The sequence below is a fragment of the Neofelis nebulosa genome, chromosome 15, assembly GCF_028018385.1.
Source record: "Neofelis nebulosa isolate mNeoNeb1 chromosome 15, mNeoNeb1.pri, whole genome shotgun sequence".
NCBI lineage: Eukaryota > Metazoa > Chordata > Mammalia > Carnivora > Felidae > Neofelis > Neofelis nebulosa.
Window position 1 is genome coordinate 1,528,689 of NC_080796.1, and position 24,998 is coordinate 1,553,686.

The 24,998-nt window shown below is 37.9% G+C and overlaps 1 protein-coding gene and 1 long non-coding RNA gene across 2 annotated transcripts in view; both read left to right on the forward strand.

Moving 5' to 3' along the window:
* The window catches only part of LOC131495870 (ankyrin repeat domain-containing protein 26-like), a 181,545-nt gene that overhangs the window by 133,097 nt on the left and 23,450 nt on the right, over nucleotides 1-24,998 (forward strand). The window contains exons 16-20 of the mRNA XM_058701044.1: nucleotides 2,938-3,151; nucleotides 4,983-5,160; nucleotides 7,613-7,759; nucleotides 11,636-11,706; nucleotides 12,037-12,130. Coding sequence (XP_058557027.1) covers nucleotides 2,938-3,151; nucleotides 4,983-5,160; nucleotides 7,613-7,759; nucleotides 11,636-11,706; nucleotides 12,037-12,130 — 704 coding nt within the window. The remainder of the gene's footprint in view (nucleotides 1-2,937; nucleotides 3,152-4,982; nucleotides 5,161-7,612; nucleotides 7,760-11,635; nucleotides 11,707-12,036; nucleotides 12,131-24,998) is intronic.
* LOC131495972 (uncharacterized) lies at nucleotides 20,770-24,084 on the forward strand. The gene is made up of 4 exons (XR_009254227.1): nucleotides 20,770-20,899; nucleotides 21,239-21,332; nucleotides 23,597-23,649; nucleotides 23,996-24,084. It is a non-coding gene; the product is annotated as an uncharacterized LOC131495972 (long non-coding RNA).

The window sequence follows — 24,998 nt, forward strand, 5'->3', positions numbered from 1 at the left end:
GGGCGTGTGAACAAAGCACCTGCTCTCCAGCCACTGCCAGGGTGGGGCGGGGCAGGGCAGGGTGCCTTGGGAAGCTGGGGGAGGAGCCACAAAGGCAGCAAGGAGCACCGCACTTCCCTCTTCTTTTTTAATGTATACATTCAGTGCTATAAGTCTTCATGTGAGTGCTACTAAAGCAGGACTCTACAAATTCTACTATGTTTTCATTTTCATTCAGTTAAGAATCCTCTCTAATTTTTTTTTCTTTTTTCATTACTTCTTTGACCCAGGGGATATTTCGATGTGTTCTGTAGTTCACAAATAGTTGAGTATTTTCCAGAGATATTTTTGTGCTTGATTTCTGATTTGATTGCTTAGTGGTCAGGGAACACACTATTATGAGTTCAGGCCTCTTGACTTCTTCCTTTTATTAAGATTTATTTTTGACCCAGAACATGGTCTTTTTTGGTAAGTGTTCCATAGATCCTTGAGAAGAATAGTGGCGGCCAAGTCTACTATGCCCTTGCTGATGTTGAGCCTATTGAAATATCAGACTATAATTGTGAATTTGCCTGTTTCTCTTTTCAGTTGTATCAATTTTTGTTTCATATACTTTGAAGCTATTAACAGATACATGAACATTTAAGATTGCTCTTAATTGACCCTTTTATGATTATACAATGACCTGTTGTTTATTGCTGGTAATAATTTTTTTGCTTGAAACTGTTTTGTCTGCTATTCATATAGCCACTCTAGCTCAGCCTTCTTTGGTCACGTGTTAGTGTGGTATATCATATTTCTGTCTTTCGAACAAATTTCTGTCTTGACATTTAAAGTGCATTTTGTATAGGTGGCATATAGTTGAGTCTTCCTTTTTTATCCATTCTGCCAGTCTGCGTTTTAGTTGAGGCTTTTAGACCGTTTTCATTTACTGTGATGTTTTTTTTTCAATATATGAAATTTATTGTCAAAGTGGTTTCCATACAACACCTAGTGCTCATCCCAAAATGTGCCCTCCTCAATACCAATCACCCACCCTCCCCTCCCTCCCACCCCCCATCAACCCTCAGTTTGTTCTCAGTTTTTAAGAGTGTCTTATGCTTCGGCTCTCTCCCACTCTAACCTCTTTTTTTCTTTTTTCCTTCCCCTCCCCCATGGGTTTCTGTTAAGTTTCTCAGGATCCACATAAGACTGAAAACATATGGTGTCTGTCTTTCTCTGTATGGTTTATTTCACTTAGCATCACACTCTCCAGTTCCATCCAGGTTGCTACAAAGGGCCATTTACTGTGATTTTTGAGATAGTTGATTTGAATATGTCATCATGCTGTTTGATTTGCATTTGTCCTATCTGCTCCTTGTTCCCGTTCTCTTCTTTTTCCGCTTTCTTTTAATCAAGTAATTTTTATGATTCAGTTTTATCTATTTATTTATTTATTCATTCATGTATTCATTTATTCATTTATTTATTTAGGCTTCCTAGCTAGAACTTTTCAGTTTTGCTGCTTTAGTGGTCGGTTTAGGGTTTATAGTCTATGGTTTCAGCATCACAGTCTCCCTTCCAGTAACGTTATACCACATCGCATAGAGTTTAGGCAAATCACAAGAGTTGACTTCCATTTCTTCTTTCCTAGACATATCCTTCCTGGGTCAGTGGGATTATAGTGTTCCTGAGGTTTAGGTAGATTTGGGCCATTTTTTTTCCCTGTCCTTGTCCCCTGCCTCTTTGGGCAATTGTATATTTCCCAGTTGAAGTTTTCTCCCAAGTTTCCTATGTTAAACTTCAGTCTTTTGTTTTGTGAGGTCTAATATGTGTTTATTCCTACCCATCGTATTGTTCATGGCTAACATAATTTACATCTCTGTAAGTGCTATTTGGTTTTTAAATCAATACCTTCCATGCCTCTAGTTATCTTTTCATGCTTTGTTTGGAGATATAGTTAAGTTACTTACAAACAGTTGGATCCTTTAGTCTTGCTCTTACGAATTATTGGCTGAATCCAGAGTGGTGATCAGCCTATGGCAAATTATGAGTTTTTCTATCTTAGCTAATGTGAATAGATACTGTCCCTCGTGCTGTGGGAGCACCAGGCAGTGTTTCCTCTACTCTTTTCAGATTTTTTTTCCCTTGATGACTTCCTTCCATGTATGCACTGGTTGTTACTCTGCCGAATAGCCAAAGGGGACCCTGTGCAGATGCCCAGGGTTCTTTCTGTGTCCTGCTTTCTCCTCTCTTGGATGCTGACCTGTCGTCTCTATCTGCCTTGACTTCACCAGACTCTCAGTTTTGCCACCTTGACTCAAGGACTCTGGTGAAATCTACTTAAATAATATATGTCTCTTGTGTCGTAGCCTGAAAACTCCCTCAAGGCAGTGAGCTTGGGCATACGCGTTAGGCTAACGTGTTTTGTTTTCAGGGATCATTGTCCTTCATTGTCTGAAGTTCTGTGTCTTGAAAATCATGTTAAAATTGTATTTTGTCTGTTTTGTTTTTGCTTGCTTCAGGTAGGAAGATCAATCAGTACGTGTTACCCCATCTTGGCCAGAAGCAGATTACAGTGGAACTTCGGCACATGCTCTAGACTGTCGAGAGTGCTTGTCTTCCTCCTTTGCTTAATTGTCTCCTGCTCATCCTTCATCCCTCAGTATAGTTATCTCTTCCTCAGGGACATCTATCTTCCTTGGGCCCAATCTAGATCAAGTTATGATCACAGAACTCTGTCTTCTAATAGGAACTATCTGAATTTAGAATTACCATTTGAGTTGTCTTTCTCCTTCACTAGACTTTAAGCTAATCGAGAGCCAGGGGTCTTCTCTATTGTATCTGTAGAGCTGAGTATAACATCTTCCATTGAAGGTATATATTTATTCAATGTGTGAATGAGTGAATTGAAGATGCACAGGCCTGTATATGCAAAAAGTACTCATCTATTTTATTTCTGTTTCTTCTCTGATGCAGATTATGCTGGCTTCTTGAAAATCCGAGATATATGTGTTTCTTATGAGAAATTAAGGAAACTTAACAAAAATCACTGTAAACTTCTTATGGGAAAAATGACAGAAATGGACAAAGTGGTTAGTGCACTACAAAACGAGCTACGAGAAGCCAAAGACATGATATCACGGTTAGAACATCAAAAAGTGGAATGGGAACGTGAATTCTGCAGTTTGAGGTACAGCATCTTGGCTTTAAGGAAATATTTCAACTGTTTCCTTTTATACTACAGATGTGTAGGGGCAGTTTTCTAATTGCTGACTTACCTTATGGGATTTTCCTGGAAAGAATACTTGTTTAGTGTTGTGAGGTGTGTGATTCTTGGCAATAACACAGCAACTTCTTAACAGTGAATACTTCTAATACTTTAATGTATATTCCAAATCACAATTTTAATGGCCCTATAAAAGTCCACCATAGTCCAAGAAACATCATTATTTAAGAGATTGAATTATGCTTGTTTTTCATCTTTCAGTATTTTAATTAATGCTGTCAGGAATGTCTTTTATATAAATCTGTTTCTACATGTCTGCTTACTTACTTGGAATCAATTCTTCAATATAGTGTAATCTGGTTAAAGTGTAAACATTTTTAAAAAGGTCTTTGATCCATATTTTTAAGTTGTTCTCAGGAAAGTTTATATTACTTTCTGTACCTACTAACAGAGTATAAAATGGTCCTTTTTCTCAAGAGAGTAAAATTTGCCAAAATTGAATCCGTTTTCTTCTTAACATGCAGGGGTTAAAAAGTAAAGTGGGGGTGCCTGGGTGGCTCAGCTGGTTAAGCATCTGGCTTTGACTCAGGTGATGATCTTGTGAGTTTGAGCCTTGCTTTGGGTGGGCTCGAGCCCTGCTTTGGGTGAGCAGGAGCCCCGCTTCGGGTGAGCTCCTCTTCTCTCACTCTGTCTCTCCCTCTCTGTCTGCCCCTCGTGGGATTCTGTCTCTCTTTGTCTCTCTCTGCCCTCGTTCACTTGAGTCATCTCTCTCTCAATAAAAAATTTAAACAAAGTAAAATGGGGGCCCCTGGGTGGCTCAGTCAGTCAAGCGTCCGACTTTGGCTCAGGTCATGATCTCAGGGTTCGTGAGTTTGAGCCCCACATCGAGCTGTGTGTTGTCAGTGCAGAGCCCACTTCGGATTTTCTGCCTCCCTCTCTCTCTCTCTCTGCCCCTCCTTTGTTTGCATGGGCTCTCCCTTTCTCTCTCAAAAATGAATAAACATTAAAAAAAAGTAATCACGGAAAGTGATTACTGATAAGTTTTTTCAACATCTCTGTCATAGGTAGATAACATTAATTCAAGAGTGTATGCTGAAAGGTCATATTACTCTTTATTGTTTACTTAATCAATACGTATCCTGTGTTGTTCTAAAAGGGATGTTTAAGTGATTCGTAAAGTAGGTAATCACCCTCAACAAGGTAAGTTGCAAGTGTTGTGGAAGAAGAAACAAAAAGTATAGGCAACAGATATTAGACTCGTCAGCATAGTCTTGGATGACAGTAATCTGCACGTGTATGTTGTGTAAACAACATCCACAGATGCTCTCTTACACTGCACATCATTTTTGGAGGTACCTGTAAGGTTCCGTCAAGTGGAAATTTTATTTCCAGTGAATTGATAAACTTGCTTATAAACAGTAACTTCTCTTTTTAATGAGAAACTGAATTATCTGTCCTATGGAGGAATAATTATACCTGTGGGAAAGGGGGTAATTTTCAACTCTAACTTTCCTGAATAATTTCAAACTTCCTTTCCTACAACATCTACCAGAGTTATTACTGACTAAAACTAACGAAGTTGCATAATGCTTTCTCCTGGCTTTTTTTCAACTGTATATATGGTTTGGAAGAGATTGAAGTGACAAATTAAAAACATGAGCCCTACAAGGAAAACAATCGGAAAACATAGAAATTTTTCATTTGGATAATAAGCCAACTTATGTGGAACCAGATCATAAAATGAACTTTTTATGTCTAACAAAGCAAATTTTAAAAGAAGCACATGTAATTGCAGATGTACCTTAAAACAAGAAGAAGAAGAAGAAAGAAGAAATGCTGATATGTTATATGAAAATATTAGGGAAAAGTTAAGAAGAAAAGAAGACGAATATAAGAAAGAAGTTGAAACAAAACAACAAGTTGAACTCGCTCTTAGAACGCTAAACATGGAATTGAAGGCCACCAAAAATCAGGTAAATCAGTTTTTGATAAAAACTGTATTTCCATCCATATTACATAGTGTAATATTATACACATATATTTTATAGTATCCCTTTGACTCAAGATATATTATTTAGGTTTAAAATAAATTAAAACATGGGATTATGTTCTTTTGAACATTTTTTTTAAAGTTCTCCACTTCAGCTTTTGACCTTTTTTTTTTTAACGGTATGAGACCAGAATCATAATGAAATGTGTCTCCAGGTTGTAGAAGAGCGCAGTGACACTCAGTGGCAACTTTCTCCAGATCAGAAGGCCAGAGTCTTACCAGATGGAAGTCTAAACAATCATCTTTACAAGCAAAAGGAGCTAGAAATGGCTCATAAGAAAACTAGTTCTAAGGTATCTTCTTTAGTTATTTTGAAGTACATGTGTGTATGTATTTGTATACATTCTATGTTTTAGTTATTATTACTTTTACTCCGTGTGTGTTTATAAATAAATAAATATATATATATATATATATATATATATATATATGAAACTGAACTCTGTTCATCATGGAAACTATAGAGGATTTTAAAAGCACATATATTTTGCGGAGGGGCATGGGGGATGGTGGCATTTCTGCTTCGCTGGATAAAATAATATTCTTGATTAAATGCATTTGTCTGCAACAATTAGTGACATTCATAATGTCCTCATCCAAAGGAGAGGCTTTTATTACTTTCTGTAGGAATCGATGAGCTTTCCCTAATCTCAATACTATTGCTACTAGCAACATGCGTTTTAGTTTTGAACAGTTACTTCACTGCCTTGATATATTAATAGGTTAGTTGAACACTTCCGCTAATGGACAGGAGGACAAGTGTAGCCAGTTCACTGATCATATGTTCGGTATCAAGTCTCCTACTTTTGAGAAAAGTAACAGTTTTGCTTCAAGTAGCATCCTATTTCATTACAAGGAACTTTTGATAACAATGGTATGCTGTGGTATATACTTAATGATAATTTATTGATAGGTATTTTATTCCTAATAAAATAGCTGAGTGTATTTCCCCTCTTTTATATTTATTACTGTTTTCAACATGAAGAGGAAATGCAAGTTATTACAGCAGTAAATAATCTCATGGTTTTCTAAGAGATGTATAAATTTCACCTTATTTCCTATGAGTATTTTGAAATACAAGACTTCTTTCGTACTTGTGTATTTACACTAGAGAAGTGGCAGTGGTTGGTGCAAGAGCACTAGTTGTGGAGTGAGAAGACCTGGGGAGAGTCCTGCAGCTCACCGTTTTAATCTCTCCATTCTAGAATTGTGATAACCAAATGAGTTCATTGATGTATGTAGAAGTGTTTCTATTATAGTACAGTGCCTAGATTTTTCAGTTATCAATAGATATAATTCTTATAACTGACTATAGAAATGGTAGCAAAGTAGATATCTATGAAATATTCTCAGGAAAGAAGAATTTTAGGAAATTTAATCTGTCCGAGTATATGCAGAGCTAAGGATTGTACTGTGGGGTCGCTGTGTTCGATACCTACTGTAAACTCAATTTTTAAGTATAGTCAGATTTATTAATCTTTTATTTTAGGCCTTCTGGTTTGTTGTAAATCAGAGAAAGGCTTTTCCAATTCTGAGATTCTGAACACTTTTCTCACAAAGACTTTTTAACTTTCATGCCTTCATTATCTTCAGTTAAAGTTCTGAACTTTTGGGAACTTATGCTTGTCTAAAATTTGAGATTTGGAGCCAACTTTATTTTTTTCCAGTTGGATATTCACTTACTGTAACCTTCCTTCCTTCCTTCCTTCTTTTCTTTTCTTTCTTTCTTTGTTTCTTCTTTCTTTCTTTCTTTCTTTCTTTTCATGTTTCTTTATTCATTAGAGAGAGAGAGAGAGAGAGAATGCAAGAAGGGGAGGGGCAGGGAGAGAGAGAGCGAGAATCCTGAGCAGGCTCCTGACTGTCAGCACAGAGCCTGATGCGGGGCTTGAACCCACAGAATGTGAGATCATTCCCTGAGCCAAAATCAAGAGTCAGACACTCAACCAACTGAACCACACTGGCACCCCCTGCAACCTTTTCATTGTTTAAACACAGATTATACTTTAATTTCAAAGAAAATCATGATACTGCCATTTTATTGAGTGCTATCTGAAAATGTGCTTGGTTTTACTTAGCTTTCTGATAATCAGGAGAAAACACAAGATCGGTTGCATAAAAACCACATGTTGCAGGATGAAATTGTCGTGCTAAGACTGGAAAGAGACACCATAAAAAAATCAGAACTAGGCAGGGAGATAATACCTTTTGTGTCTTTAACTGAATTCAGTGAACAGGAATGTGTATGTGTTACAAAAAGACGGTGAGTTGATGTGTGTGTTGATATTTCTCAAAGTACGTATGTGAGAGTTGTCTATTATTAACATAATTTAATGATAAGATGATTTAGAAAATCAGTAACAGAAATGTCTTATTAGGTAGTTGCAAGACAACTTCAACAAGAACTGGCTGATACTCTGAAGAAACAGTCTATGTCAGAGGCTTCCCCAGAGGTTACATCATATCTTTGTCTGGAAGATGAAACACGGGATCTCAAGAAGAAATTAGCTCAAATCAGAAGTCAGGTATGTAGTAAATGTAACCTGTCAACAGCTAACTTATAGCTGGTTAAATAATATAAAGTGTTTTAGGATACCAATTTCCATGGACCGCTTTCTTTGGTATTTTCATTATAATTAATTTATTATGATTTTAGTATCTTTACAATGCATTTATTTTGTAAACTTCTGCCTTTCCTTCTCCTATTTGTGTTATACATTATTTTCTTATAATACTTTTAGGAAAGTTGAGGCTTTTGTATCCTTCCTCACAGAAATTGAAAGACTTTTTTCGTTCTTTCTTTAATTTAAAATTTTTTTTACATTTTATTTATTTATTTTGAGAGAAAAAGAGTGAGAGAGAGTGTGTGCGTGTGTGTTAACAGGGGAGGGGCAGAGAGAGGAGAGAGAGAGAATCCCAAGCAGGCTCCATGCTGTCAGTGTAGAGCCAGTGTGAGGCTCAGTCTCATGAACCATGAGATCATGACCTGAGCTGAAAGCAAGAATTGGACACTTAACTGACGTAGCCACCCAGGTGTCCCAAGAGACTTTTGTCCCCTACTAAACAATGTTTTTTAATGATATCTCTATTACGATGAGGCAAGCTGGATCAAATCAGAAGATAATGTTTAATGGAATGTTTCAGATAATTGTCTTAGTTCTCATCTTCACTTTTGAGAAGAATGCATATTGATTTCAGGATGACATGTACAGAAAGATCACTTAACAAACCACTTGAACTTCGGCATTTCCTTCATTTTCTTTGCCTTTTAGACATATTGTCAAAGCACGGAAATATTCAGATCATGTGTAGTATGGACACCCAAAAGCGAGAATTAAGAACATTCTCTGTGTCCTGCCATTGGGTTTTTTTAAAGCTATTTTGAGGTACAATACACATACCATAAAAATCACCCATTTGCCACGCACAGTTCACTGTCTCTGTGTACACTCGTGCAACCATCACTGCCATCAAGTAGAATGTTTTCCTCACCCTGAAAGGAAACCCTTCCCCGTTGCCCCCAGCCTCAGGCAACCACCAGTCTACTACTTGGTCTCTCAATGGCGTTGCCTCTTGTGAATATTTCATATAAATGGAGTCACACAACGTGTGGTCCTTTGGGACTAGCTACCTTTACTTAATGTTTTCTGGGTTCATCTGTGTTGATTACAGCTTATATCAGTGCTTCATTTCTTTTTATTGTCAACAGTACTCCATTGTGGGTTAAGGCCCTTGTTCATTCATCAGTTGATGGACCTTTGGGTTGTGTCCACTTCTTGCCTATTAATACTGCTGCTTATGAACATTTATGTAGTTCTTGTGTGGACATCCGTTTTTAATGTCTCTGCCATCAGATTTTATCCTCTGAGTTAATTGGGTTGATTTCACCATCTCTCAGCCATTACTCATGCTGTCCTTACTGTCTTTTTAGTTTCTGTTCCCCTTGAGTAAACCTATGTTATTCAGACTTGGCTCACAGTCTCCTTTCCAATGAACTTTCTCTGACTGTTCTAACTCCCATTAGCTTTAACTCTCTTGACACTTGTCATCTAGCCTGTGCAGAACAATTTAGTCCTTTATTTGACATTATTTTTATTTTTTCATGACAGGTAATTCCGTCTTCCTAAGTATAAATTTAAGGGATAGTAATATTTGATACGTGTGGTACTTATCCTTGTATAAATTGAAAATATTTTAACCTAACAGTTTTTCCGATAAAATTAAGTACTTTATGCCGTATCAATAAATTCTTCTTGGAAACATTGGTATAACAAAGCTTTTATTCTAAATGTATGCTAAGAAATGAAATACTAAATTGAGGGGTGCTGGCTGGCTCCAGTCCTATCAGAGTCTGCCTTTGGCTCAGGTCATGATCTCCATGTTCTTGAGATGGAGCCCTGCATCGGGCTTTCTGCTGTCAGCAGAGCCTGCATTGGATCCGTTGTGTCCCTCACGTTCTGAGCCACTCAGACTCGTGCTCTGTATCAAAAAATAAACGTTAAAAAATGTGTGTATATCTCTATACACACACACACACACACACACACTTATATAAGTAAAACTATTAATGAAAGCACTTAATCAAATAGAGGAGAAATGTTCAATCAAATGTTTAGGTTTTTTTTCCCCTCTCACTATGAAAAAGCATGCTAAATTTGTCTTTCTTTCTTACACAGCCAGAACTGTGATTTACAGATTTGTATCACTTTACCAATGCAAATATCTGGGGACAGCTTTTCTGATATGCTTTTACCACAAACCCTTAATCTCTTCATCAGAGTACATGCTAAAGCAGCCTAACGTAAACAGTATGGACATGAAATGATGGAGGAACTTTAGTTTCTCAAGACTCGTTTGTTTCCATGTCATTGGCTTTCCCTTGCCTCTGATGGTCATGTAAAGGATCTACTACTCAGTCAAGGATGTGCTATTTGTACCGTAGTCTGTGAGCATTCTCCACTCAGTGGTATAGAGAGGAAGTAAGTTAAAATGATTATAAGTGGAAAAAAGTACTGTTGGCTAGTGGCATTGGCAAAGTTTTTTGAAGTACTGAGGAGAGATTCTGGGCCTCATGCTCCCCATTTGCTACCACTTGCGGTGGAATGAAGAATAACCTCAGTATAATTTGTATAGGGGAAAACTTGTTTTGGCAGGCCACCTGCCTAAACTATCACATTGTATTGGAACACAAACTACAGCAACAATAATCATGCTACATGCAGACACTTAGAGCTGACCATGTGCCACGTACCCTTCTAAGTTGTTCATCTATTATTTCCTAATGTAATCTTCCCAACATCCCAGTGGGGTAGATACTATTATTTATTTTGAGATCACTTTTTTAAAGTCCTTTGTTTTGAGAGAGACAAAGAGACAGAGAGACAGAGAGATTTGGGGGAAGGGCATGTAGGGAGAGAGAGAAAGGGAGAGAGAGAGAATCCCAAGCAGGCTCCTCACTGTCCATGCACAGCTCGATGTGGGGCTCAATCACATGACCCTGTGATCATGTCCTGAGCTGAAATCAAGAGCCAGACACTGAACCGACTGAGCCATTCAGGTGCCCCAGTAGGTGCTATTATTACCTTCATTTTACAGATGCAGAGATTGAGACATGGAAGTTTTAGGTAGTGTGCTCAAGGTCATACAGCTCATAATGAGCAGAACTGGGGAATCAGACCCAGGCATTCTGGCCCCTACTAGGATATTGCTTCTCAAATTCTTCCATGAAATATCTTGTCACTGAAAACAGTGTGTTCAGTTTCACAATCACGAGAATAGGAACGTAATTCACCTATGTGAATATGTAAAATCATAGTTGATGTGGTGCTTGGAATATGAAAATAGAAATGTTTACCATAAGGTAAATTCCTATATTTCCTCCATTTGACCAATAGATACATTTGTACATTTATGTGATCATATATAATCTAAAAACATTAACAACGTTATGTTTTTGTAGGAGAGTAAGGTTGGTAAACTATTCTGTAAGAGTATTGAAACATTTCATCTTTGTAGGCCATAGTCTCTGTTGTAGAAGCTGAACTCTTTTGTTATGACCTCAAAGTAGCCATCAATCAGCATGTAGAGGAGAGGGTGGCTGGCTCCAAAAATATTTTACTTACAAGCGGCACTTGGGCGGGTTAGTTGGCTGAGGTCCTGACTCTTAATTTCCACTCAGGTCATGATCCCAAATCCCACATCATGAGACTGGTCATGAGACCGAGCCCCACATCAGGCTTTGCCCTGAGCTAGCAGCCTGCTTACCATTTTCTCTGTCTCTCCCTCTGTCTCTCTTCCCCACTTCTGCATGCTCTCTCTCTCAAGTCAAAAAAAATTAAAGAAACAGATGATGGTGTTCTACTAGATTTTCAGTGGTTAAAATTATTTTTTCTCTATTTTAGTTGCAAGAAGAACAGGAACGACATGGAGAGGCCGTAAGATATGCTGCGGAGAAGAAAGATCATGTGCAAAAGTATAATTTAAGCCTCACAGAAAATAACTTGTTTATTTATAAAGCAGATAAACAGTGTAGTATGGGAAATGTATTAGTTATGCCAGTATATCATTGTTAAGCTGGATACAAATTCCAGCTTTGAGCTATTTTTAAATACAGAATTGTGGCATATTATCTCTCAATTTTGCACCTTATCCACAAAACACAATGAGAAAAATGGCACAATTCCGAAATCTTCCTCTTGACAAAATTTTAAGGATTTCTGTAATACCCTCATTTGTTCAGAAAGTATGTGATGTTGTTTTAAATTTATGTGTGAGAATAATTATCTTAAGATCTGCATTTTAGGCTACAGGTTAAAAATGCCACACAAGAAGCAACCATCAAACATCAAGCGGCCCAAATTCAATATCTTGAGAGCAACGTGATAAAGACAAGTTTGGTAAGTCGATCTCTTAATGTCTATCCTACTGAAAAGGAATCAGTATTTCACTAGTAGTAGTACATAAGAATGTTTTGGATCCCATGGAAAATCTCACTGCTGCAAAGGTTTGGTTGATATTGTTCCTACTTGCTACTAGTGATGTAATTCTTCTATATAGATGAAGTTGATTGAACTCATAAAGTAATGATGTTTATAGTGAGATTTTCATAAAAAACATTGTGAGAATCTAAAAAAAGCAACATTTTATATATACCACATTGAGCATTTGTTTTAGTCCACCTTTGGCTACTGTTAATAATGCTGCTGTGAACGTTGGCATACAGATGTGTGAGAGTCCCTGCTACTATTTTTCAGCGTGTTTCAAACGTCCCCAATCTTTGAGTGATCATTTGAATTTGAATTCTGACATTCTCTTGTAATCTCATCCCTTCAGTGAGAGTTTGAGAACGGTTATTTTAATGATGATTTGTTGTAATTTGTAATTACAAGTTTGCAATTTATTCTCTTCATTAACAATGACTGGCAGATCATTATGCAAACGTCCTTCTCAAAGGAATGGACTTTTCTCCTTGTTGGATTTTGTAAAGGAAAAGAAATGCCATTGAAAAAGGAGAAATGGCTGCTCTGTCAGGGTCTTACCTAGTAACATAGTGCTCCTACCATTACAAGTTCAGACTCATTTTTTTTTTCCATTCACGTGAGTTAATCAGACTTTCAGAGATTTCACAATTCAATCTCAGAAAAGACTAATGTGCCATTCAGGATTCTCATTAATTGATATGTAGTGAAACCACAACTGTTTTCCAAGAAGAACAGTTAATGTCATCCCACTCTCACCCTCGTTTGGAGGATGCTCATTGTAAATCGTAAGTGGGAGCAATGAGGTAGATACACTGACCAACTTGTTTCTGTCAGTCACAAAAGCTATATAATATACATGCAAGTTTCATTAGGCAGCTATACCCGTCAGGGGAACTAGAACATTCTGTTGACTGGTCCTTTTTGTGGCTGAAGAGACATTGAGAATTACTCCTTTTCTAGACGTCTTATTAATGAGTCACATTGTATTAGGGAACTTTTCATGCGAGTAACATGATACTGGGTTGATCAGTCTTCTATGAATGAGAGTGCTAGGCATTGTCCTGCTGTGTCCTAAAGAAATCATTAAGGTCTCAAAAACTATAATCTGTAAGGATATCCGAAACTGATGAAGCTTATTAAAGAATAACGAGGGATTTTCTGTAGATCCCTATAGAAATGAATTAGGGTTATGGCATGAAATTATCTGCCACTTTAAAGTGTTCCCTGTGAAACAAAAAGATAGCTTTCAGCCAACTCAGTCCATAGCTCTGACTTCTCTAGAAAGTCCTTATCTCCTGAATCCCCAAACCAGGGGCTACCTGGGTGAAGATATTTGATGCACACAATTTTGAGGTGAAGAATCTGGATTGGGAAGAAGAGGTAGCTCTAGCCAACTTAACATTCCTAACAATATAGTCAAGTATGGGTCTGAAAAGAACTTCAGAAGACTTCTGTAAGTTGAAATCTCTATGGATGAAGAAATTACTCAAAAGGAAACAAAGGCAAACCAGTGATCATCCCGCCCTTGTGATAAATGTCGTGTTATAAAAAAAAGCGAGACAAAGTATGCTGGTCAGCATCCTAAGGGTAAGGGTGCTCCCTAAGACTCAATAAGAAAAACACACTCAAAGTAACACCGAAAAGAGTCCAAATAAAATGTACACGATTAGCTGTCTACAAAGGTACTCCATGTCAAGTTATGATTTTTTGAGTGCGCGGTTGAGGATGTTGTCTATGAGCACCTAGATGGAAGAGCAAAAAGTACACATGGCCTAGGTAAAGGGGCCAAAGCTGGAAATGTGAATTAGAGAATCTGGTTTTGAAGCCTTAAGAGCAATTCAAAACACAGATAGCAAGGGGCAAGGACTTAATGTCAGGGGTTGCCGTACTTCAGAAATAAGGTGTGGTTAAAAGAGCAGAGGGATGGCATGGTCATTTTTCTCACCTGCTGCTGAAAAGTGAAGTAAGCAGGATAGAGACCTTAATAAAATTAAAAAAAAAATAAGATGTTCATGATGACCTTCAAAATGTCTTAGTGGAATGACAGGAGTGAAAGTTAGATTTTAGTGTAAAAGAAGGAAATAAGTGAAGAAAGCTTGAATCTGTGGATGAGACGATACATTAAGGAATATTCGAGTCCACTGCAAGGGGAGAAGCAGCGTGATAGATGGACAAAGCTTCAAAAGTTAAGCAAATGGTTAATAGAAAAGGAGAAATTGAAATCTTTCTTCCTTATGCAGCTGGTGCTGTGATTTACAGATGTGTAGCACTTTACCAACTGCAAAGCTCTGGGGCCAGCTTTTCTGATATGTTGTTACAAAACCTTAATCTCCTCATCAGAGTACCTACTAAAGCAGCCTAATGTAAACAGTGTGGGCATGAAATGATTGAGGAACTTTGGTTTAGCAAGACTCCATTATTTCCATGTCAGTGGCTTTCCCTTGCCTCTGATGGTCATGTAAAGCATCTATTACTCAATGTAAGAGGTGCTATTTGTACCGTAGTCCGTGAGTATTGTCCACTGAGTAGTATAGAGAGGGAGTTAGTTAAAAGTATTATAAGTGGGGAAAAAAAGTACTGTTTGCTAGTGGCATTGGTGAAAGTTGTGTGAAGTACTGAGGAGAGATTCTGGGCCTCATGCTCCCCATTTGCTGCCACTTGCGGTGGTATGAAGAATGACTTCAGTATAATTTGTCTAGGGGACCACTTGTATTGGCATGCCACCTGCCTTAACTATCTCATTGTATTGGAACACAAAATACAGCAACAGTAATCATGCTAAAGGCATACACTTAGAGCTATGTGCCACGTACTCTTCTAAGTTGTTCACATATTATTTCCTAATTTTATATTCCCAAGATCCCAGTGAGGTAGATCCTATTATTATTTATTTTTCAGATCACTTTTATAAGATTCTTTATTTTGAGAGACAGAGAGAGAGACAGAGAGAGATTGTGGGAAGAGCAGGTAGGGAGAGAGAGAGGGAGAGAGAGAGAGAGAGAGAGAGAGAGAGAGAGAGAGAGAGAATGCCAAGCAGGCTCCTCGCTATCCACGCAGAGCTGGATGTGGGGCTCAATCACGTGACTCTGAGGTCATGTCCTGAGCAGAAATCAAGAGCAACACGCTGAACCGACTGAGCCACTCAGGTACCCCAGTAGGTGCTGTTATTACTTTCATTTTACAGATTTAGAGACTGAGACACGGAAGTTTTAGGTAGTGTGCTTAAGGTCATACAGCTCATAACCAGCAGAATTGGGAATTCAGACCCAGGCTTTCTGGCTCCTACTAGGATACTGCTTGTCAGACTCTTCCATGAAATATCTCGTTGTCACTGAAAACAGCATGTTCAGTTTGATAATCACGAGAACAGCAATGTCATTCACCTATGTGAATATTGAAAATCATAGTTGATATGGTGCTTGAAATATGAAAACAGAAATGTTTACCATAAGGTAATTTCCTATATTTCCTCCATTTGACCAGTAGATACATTTGTGTTTTTATCTGATCATATATAATTTAAAAACATTAACAATGTTATGTTTTTGTAGGAGAGTAAGATTGGTAAACTGTTCTGTACCAGTATTGAAATGTTTTCGGCTTTGTAGGCCATAGTCTCTGTTGTAGAAGCTGAACTCTTTTGTTATGCCCTAAAAGTAGCCATCATTCAGCATGTAGAGGAGAGTGTGGCTGGGTCCAATAAGATTTTAGTTACAGGGGTGCTTAGGCGGCTTAGTTGGTTGAGCGTCCTGACTCTTAATTTCCACTCAGCTCATGATCCCAAACCCCACATCATGAGACTGGTCATGAGACCGAGCCCCACATCAGGCTTTGCCCTGAGCTTGCAGCCTGCTTCCCTTTTTCTCTGTCTCTCCCTCTGACTCCCTTCCCACTTGTGTGTGCTCTCTCCCTCTCTGTCTCTCTTTCAAGTACAAAATAACAACAACAAAAAAAAAACCATTTAGTTACACAAACAGGTGATGGTGTTCAACTAGATTGACAGTATTTGAAAGTATTATTTTTTTCTTTATTTTAGTTACAAGAAGCACAGGAACGACATGCAGAGGCCGTAAGATACGCTGAGAAGATTAAAGATCATATGCTAAAGTATAATTTAAACCTCACAGAAAATAACTTGTTTATTTATAAAGCAGATAAGGAGTGTACTATGAGAAATGTATTAGTTATGCGAGTATATCATTGTTAAGCTGGATACGAATTCCAGCTTTGAGCTATTTTGAAATGCAAAATTTTGGCATCTTATCTCTCAATTTTGCACCATTACCACAAAACACAACGAGAAAATTGGCACAATTGCCAAATCATCCTCTTGATACAATTTTAAGAATTTCTGTAATACCCTCACTTGTTCAGAAATTACACGATACAGTTTTAAAATTATGTGTGAGAATAATTATCTTAAGATCTGCATTTTAGGCTAAAGGTTAAAAATGCCAGGCAAGAAGCAACCATCAAACATCAAGCAGCCCAAATTCAAGATCTTCAGAGCAACTTGCTAAAGGCAAGTTTGGTAAGTCGATCTCTTCATGATTGTCCTGAAAAGGAATCCTTATGTCACTAGTAGTAGTACATAAGAATGTTTTGGATCATATGGAAAATTTCACTGATCAAAATATTTGGTTGATATTGTTTCTTCTTGCTACTAGTGATGTAATTCTTCTCTATAGATGAAGTTGATTGAATTCATAAAGTAATGATGTTTGTAGTGAGATTTAAATAAAAATATTGTGAGAATCTAAGAGCAACATTTTATATATACCACAGTGAGCATTTGATTTAGTCCTCCTTTTGGCTATTGTATATAAAGGCGCTGTGAACATTGGCATACAGATGTGTGAGTCCCTGCTAATATTTTTCAGCATGTTTCAAACGTCCCCAGTCTTTGAGAGATCATTTCATCTGGCATTCTGAGTTTCTGTTGTAAACCCAACCCTTTAGTGAGAGTTTCAGAAAGAGTTCTTTTAATGATGATATGTTGTAATTTATAATTACAAATTTGCAACTTATTCTCTTCATCAACAATGACTAGCAGGTCATTATGCAAACGTCCTTCCCAAAGAATATCCTTTTCTCTTTGTTGGATTTGGTAAAGGAAAAGAAATGCCAGTAAAAAAGGAGAAATGGCTGCTCTGTCAGGGTCTTACCTAGTAACATAGTGCTCCTACCATTGCAAGATCAGAAACTCATTTTTTTTTCCATTCACTTGAGTTAATCAGCCTTTCAGAGATTTCAGAATTCAATTTCAGAAAAGACTAATGTGCCATTCAAGATTCTCATTTATTGATATGTAGTGAAACCCCAACTGTTTTCCAAGCGGAACAGTGAATGACATCCCACTCTCACCCTCGTTTGTAGGATTCTCATTGTAAATCGTAAGTGGGAGCAATGAGGTAGATACACTGACCAACTCGTTTCTGTCAGTCGCAAAAGCTATATAATATACATGCAAGTTTCATTAGACAGCTATACCCATCAGCAGAACTAGAACATGGTGTTGACTGGTCCTTTTTATGACTGAAGGGACATTGAAAATTACTTTCTTTTCTATACGTCTTATTAATGAGTCACATTGTAATAGGGAACTTTTCATGCGAGTAATAGGACACTCTGTTGATCAGTCTTCTATGAATGACAGTGCTAGGCATTGTCCTGCTGTGTCCTAAAGAAATCATTAAGGTCTCAAAAACTAAAATTTGTAAGGATATCCAAAACTGATGAAGCTTATTAAAGAATAATGGGGGATTTTCTCTACATCTCTATAGAAAGGAATTAGGGTTATGGCATGAAATTACCTGCCACTTTAAGGTCTCTGTGAATCAAACACTGAAGATTGCATTTGGCCAACTCAGTCCATAGGTCTGACTTCTCTAGAAGGTCCTTATCTCCTGAATCCCCAAACCAGGGGCTACCTGGGTGAAGATATTTGATGCACACAATTTTGAGGTGAAGAATCTGGATTGGGAAGAAGAGGTAGCTCTAGCCAACTTAACCTTCCTAATAATATTGTCAAGTATGCGTCTGAAAGGAACTTCAGAAGACTTCCGTAAGTTGAAATCTCTATGGACGAAGAAATTACTCAAAAGGAAACAAAGGCAAACCAGTGATCATCCCGCCCTTGTGATAAATGTCGTGTTATAAAAAAAAGCGAGACAAAGTGTGCTCGTCAGCATCCTAAGGGTAAAGGTGTCCCGTAAGACTCAATAAGAAAGACACACTCAAAGTAACACCAAAAAGAGTCCAAATAAAATGTACACGGTTAGCCTTCTACAAAGGTACTCCATGTCAAGTAATGATTTTTGAGCGGACGGTTGAGGATGTTGTCTATGAGCACCTAGACGGAAGAGCAAAAAGTACACATGGCCTAGGTAAAGGCGCAAAGCTGGAAATGTGAATTAGAGAATCTGGTTTTGAAGCCTTAAGAGCAATTCAAAACACAGATAGCAAGGGGCAAGGATTTAATGTCAGGGGTTGCCGTCCTTCAGAAATAAGGTGGGGATAGAAGCGCAGAGGGATGGCATGATCATTTTTCTCAGCTGCTGCTGAGAAGTGAAGCAGAATAAAGACTTTAACAATTTTTTTTTAAAAAAAGGTCCTTTATGACCCTCAAATTTTCTTAGTGGAATGATTGGATTGAAAGTTAGATTTTAGTGTAAAAGAAGGAAATAAGTGAAGAAAACTTGAATCTGTAGATGAGATGATTCATTAAAGAATGTTCGAGTCCACTGCAAGGGGAGAAGCAGCGTGATAGATGGAGAAAGATTCCAACTTAAGCAAATGGTTAATAGAAAAGGAGAAATTGAAATCTTTCTTCCTTATACAGCTGGTGCTGGGATTTACAGATGTGTAGCACTTTACCAGATGCAAAGCTCTGGGGCCAGCTTTTCTGATATGCTATCACCACAAAGCCTTAATCTCTTCACCAGAGTACCTGCTAAAGCAGCCTAACGTAAACAGTATGGGCATGAAATGATTGAGGAACTTTGGTTTAGCAAGACTCCATTATTTCCATATCAGTGGCTTTCCCTTCCCTCTGATGGTCATGTAAAGCATCTACTACTCAGTCTAGGCGGTGCTATTTGTACTTCGTGAGCATTGTCCACTGAGGGTATAGAGAGGATGTTAGTTGAAAGTATTATAAGAGGAAAAAAAAGTACTGTTTGCTAGTGGCATTGGCGAAAGTTGTGTGAAGTACTGAGGAGAGATTCTGGGCCTCATCCTCCCCATTTGCTGCCACTTGCGGTGATATGAAGAAGAATAACTTCAGTATAATTTGTCTAGGGGACCACTTGTATTGGCATGCCACCTGCCTAAACTATCTCATTGTATTGGAACGCAAAATACAGCGACAGTAATCATGCTAAATGCATACACTTAGAGCTGACTATGTGCCACGTACCCTTCTAAGTTGTTCATGTATTATTTCCCAAATTTATATTACCAAGATCCCAGTTAGGTAGATACTATTATTATTTATTTTGAGATCACTTTTTTAAGGTTCCTTATTTTGAGAGAGAGAGAGAGAGAGAGAGAGAGACAGATTGTGGGGAGGGGAAGGTAGGGAGAGTGAGAAAGAGGGAGAGAGACAGAGAGAGAGAGAGAGAGAGACAGAATTCCAAGCAGGCTCCTTGCTGTCCACGTAGAGCCCGATGTGGGGCTTAATCACATGACCCTGAGATCATGTCCTGAGCAGAAATCAAAAGCAACACGCTGAACCGACTGAGCCACTCAGGTGCCCCAGTAGGTGCTGTCATTACCTTCATTTTACAGATGCAAAGACTGAGACATGGAAATATTAGGGAGTGTGCTCAAGGTCATAGAGCTCATATCCAGCAGAATTGGGAATTCAGACCCAGGCTTTCTGGCTCCTACTAGGATACTGCTTGTCAAACTCTTCCCTGAAATATCTCGTTGTCACTGAAAATAGCATATTCAGTTTCATAATCACGAGAATAGAAATGTCATTCACCTATGTGAATATTTAAAATCATAGTTGATGCAGTGCTTGTAATGTGAGAACAGAAATGTTTACCATAAGGTAATTTCCTATATTTCCTCCACTTGACCAGTAGATACATTTGTATATTTATCTGATCATATATAATTTATAAACATTAACAACGTTATGTTTTTGTAAGAGAGTAAGTTTGGTAAACTATTCTGGAAGAGTATTGAAACATTTTCGGCTTTGTAGGCCACAGTCTCTGTTGTAGCAGCTCCACTCTGCTGTTATGACCTAAAAGTAGCCATCAATCAGCGTGTAGGGGCGAGTGTGGCTGGGTCCAATAAGATTTCAGTTACATGGGCACTTGGGTGACTTTGTTGGTTGAGCGTCCTGACTCTTAATTTCTGCTTAGGTCATGATCCCAAACTCCACATCATGAGACCGGTCATGAGACCGAGACCCACATCAGGCTTCACCCTGAGCTTGGAGCCTGCTTACGAGTTTCTCTGTCTCTCCCTATGACTCCCTTCCCCATTTGGGCGTTCTCTCTCTCTCTCTCTCTGTGCCCCACTAAGTAAAAAAAAAAAAAATAACATTTGGTTACAAAAACAGGTGATGGTGTTTTACTAGATTGTCAGTAGTTAAAATTATTTTTTTTCTTTATTCTAGTTGCAAGAAGCAAAGGATCGAGAGGCAAAGGACATAAGATATGCGGAGAAGACGTAAGATCATATGCAAAGTATAATTTAAACCTCACAGAAAATACCTTATTTATACAGCAGATAAGCAGTGTAGTACGAGAAATATACTTGTTATGCCAGTATATTATTGTTAAGCTGGATACAAATTCCAGCTTTGAGCTATTTTGAAATGCAATATTGGGGATATTATATCTCTATTTTGCACCTTATCCACAAAACACGAGAAAAATGGCACAATTGCCAAATCTTCCTCTTGATACAATTTAAAGAATTTCTGTAATCCCCTCATTTGTTCAGATATTATATGGTATTGTTTTACACTTATGTGTGAGAATAATTATCTTAAGATCTGCATTTTAGGCTAGAAGTGCAAAATGCCAGACAGGAAGAAACCATCAAACAACAAGCCGCCCAAATTCAAAACCTTCAGAGCAACTTGTTAAAGACAAGTTTGGTAAGTCGGTCTCTTAATGTCTGTCCTACTGAAAAGGAATCCGTATTTCACTAGGAGTAGTACATAAGAATGTTTTGGATCACATGGAAAGGCTCACTGATCCAAATATTTGGTTGATATTGTTGCTATTTGCTACTAGCGATGGAATTTTTCTATAGAGATGAAATTGATTGAACTCATAATGATGTTTATAGTGAGATTTTCATAAAAACATTGTGAGAGTCTAAAAAAGCAACATTTTATATATACCACAGTGAGCGTTTGGTTTAGTCCACCTTTTGGCTACTGTTAATAATGCTGCTGTGAACGTTGGCATACAAATGTGTGAGAGTCCCTGCTAATATTGTTCAGCGTGTTTCAAACTTCCGCACAATCTGAGTGATCATGTCATCTTGAATTCTGACTTTCTCTTGTAGTCTCAACCCTTCAGTGAGAGTTTGAGAACGGGTTATTTTAATGATGATTTGTTGTAATTTGTAATTACAAGTTTGCAATTTATTCTCTTCATCAAGAATGACTAGCAGGTCTTTATGCAAACGTCCTTCTCAAAGGAATGGACTTCTCTCTTTGTTGGATTTTGTAAAGGAAAAGAAATGCCAGTGAAAAAGGAGAAATGGCTGCTCTGTCAGGGTCTTACCTAGTAACATAGTGCTCCTACCATTGCAAGTTCAGAAGCTCATTTTCTTTTTCCACTCACTTGAGTTAATCAGCCTTTCAGAGATTTCACAATTCAATCTCAGAAAAGACTAATGTGCCACTCAGGATTCTCATTTATTGATATGTAGTGAAACCCCAACTGTTTTCCAAGAAGAACACTTAATGTCCTCGCACTCTCACCCTCCTTTGTAGGATTCTCATTGTAAATCCTAAGTGGGAGCAATGAGGTAGATACACTGACCAACTCGTTTCTGTCAGTCACAAAAGCTATATAATATACATGCAAGTTTCATTAGACAGCTATACCCGTCAGGGGAATTAGAACATTCTGTTGACTGGTCCTTTTTGTGGCTGAAGAGACATTGAAAATTATTTTCTTTTCTAGACATCTTATAAATGAGTCACATAGTAACAGGGAACTTTTCATGCGAGTAACATGACTCTCTGTTGACCAGTCTTCTATGAATGAGAGTCCTAGGCATTGTCCTGCTACTGTGTCCTGAAGAAATCATTAGGGTCTCAAAAACTAAAATTTGTAAGGATATCTGAAACTGACGAAGCTTATTAAAGAATAACGAGGGATTTTCTGTAGATTCCCATAGAAAAGAATTAAGGTTATGGCATGAAATTGTCTGCCACTTTAAGGTGTTCCCTGTGAAACAAAAACTTAGATAGCTTTCAGCCAACTCAGTCCATAGCTCTGACTTCTCTAGAAGGTCCTTATCATCTCCTGAATCCCCATACCAGGGGATACCTGGGTGAAGACATTTGATGCACACAATTTTGAGGTGAAGAATCTGGATTGGGAAGAAGAGGTAGCTCTAGCCAACTTAACCTTCCTAACAATATTGTCAAGTATGCGTCTGAAAGGAACTTCAGAAGACTTCCATATGTTGAAATCTCTATGTACTAAGAAATTACTCAAAAGGAAACAAAGACAAACAAGTGATCATCCAGCCCTTGTGATAAATGTCGTGTTATAAAGAAAAGCGAGACAAAGTATGCTGGTCAGCATCCTAAGGGTAAGGGTGCCCCCTAAGACTCAAAAAGAAAGACACACTCAAAGTAACACTGAAAAGACGTCAAATAAAATGTACACGATTAGCTGTCTACAAAGGTACTCCATGTCAAGTAATGATTTTTGAGTGTGCGGTTGAGGATGTTGTCTATGAGCATCTAGATGGAAGAGCAAAAAGTACACATGGCCTAGGTAAAGGGGCCAAAGCTGGAAATGTGAATTAGAGAATCTGGTTTTGAAGCCTTAAGAGCAATTCAAAACACAGATAGCAAGGGGCAAGGACTTAATGTCAGAAGTTGCCGTGCTTTAGAATTACGGTGACCACTCAGGTCATGATCCTAAACCCCACATCATGAGAGCGGTCATGAGACCGAGCCCCACATCAGGCTTCACCCTGAGCTTGGAGCCTGCCTACGATTTTCTCTGTCTCTACCTCTGCCTCTATTCCCCACTTGTGCGTGTTCTCTCTCTCTCTCTCTCTCTCTCTCTCTCTTCTAAAGTAAAAAAAAAAACATTTAGTTACAGAAACAGGTGATGGTGGTCTACTAGATTGTCAGTAGTTAAAATTATATTTTCTTCCTTATTTTAGTTGCAAGAAGCAAAGGATCAACATGCAGAGGCCATAAGATATGCCGAGAAGACGTAAGATCATATGGAAAAGTATAATTTAATCCTCAAAGAAAATAGCTTGATTTTTATAAAGCAGATAAGGAATGTAGTATGATAAATGTATTAGTTATGCCAGTATATCCTTGTTAAACTGGATACTAATTCCAGCTTTGAGTTATTTGGAAATGCAGAATTGTGGCACATTTTATCTCAATTTTGCACCTTATCCACAAAAGACAACGAGAAAATGGCTCAATTGCCAAATCTTCCTCTTGATACAATTTTAAGAATTTCTGTAATCCCCTCATTTGTTCAGAAATTGTATGCTATATTTGTAAATTTATGTATGATAATAATTACCTTAAGATCTGCATTTTAGGCTAGAAGTGCAACATGCCAGGCCAGAAGCAACCATCAATCAGCAAGCGGCCCAAATTCACAATCTTCCGAGAAACTTATTAAGGACAAGTTTAGTAAGTCAGTCTCTTGATGTCTGTCCTACTGAAAAGGAATCCTTATTTCAATAGGTGTAGTACATAAGAATGTTTTGGATCATATGGAAAATCTCACTGATCAAAATATTAGGTTGATATTGTTCCTGCTGGCTACTAGCAATGGAATTTTTCTATAGAGATAAAGTTGATTGAACTCATAAAGTAATGATGTTTATAGTGAGATTTTCATAAAAACATTGTGAGAGTCTAAAAAAGCAACATTATATATATACTACAGTGAGCGTTTGGTTTAGTCCACCTTTTGGCTACTGTTAATAATGCTGCTGTGAACGTTGGCATACAAATGTGTGAGAGTCCCTGCTAATATTTTTCAGCGTGTTTCAAACTTCCGCACAATTTGAGTGATCATGTCATCTTGAATTCTGACTTTCTCTTGTAGTCTCAACCCTTCAGTGAGAGTTTGAGAACGGGTTATTTTAATGATGATTTGTTGTAATTTGTAATTACAAGTTTGCAATTTATTCTCTTCATCAAGAATGACTAGCAGGTCTTTATGCAAACGTCCTTCTCAAAGGAATGGACTTTTCTCTTTGTTGGATTTTGTAAAGGAAAAGAAATGGCAGTGAAAAAGGAGAAATGGCTGCTCTGTCAAGGTCTTACCTAGTAACATAGTGCTCCTACCATTGCAAGTTCAGAAGCTCATTTTCTTTTTCCACTCACTTGAGTTAATCAGCCTTTCAGAGATTTCACAATTCAATCTCAGAAAAGACTAATGTGCCACTCAGGATTCTCATTTATTGATATGTAGTGAAACCCCAACTGTTTTCCAAGAAGAACACTTAATGTCCTCGCACTCTCACCCTCCTTTGTAGGATTCTCATTGTAAATCCTAAGTGGGAGCAATGAGGTAGATACACTGACCAACTC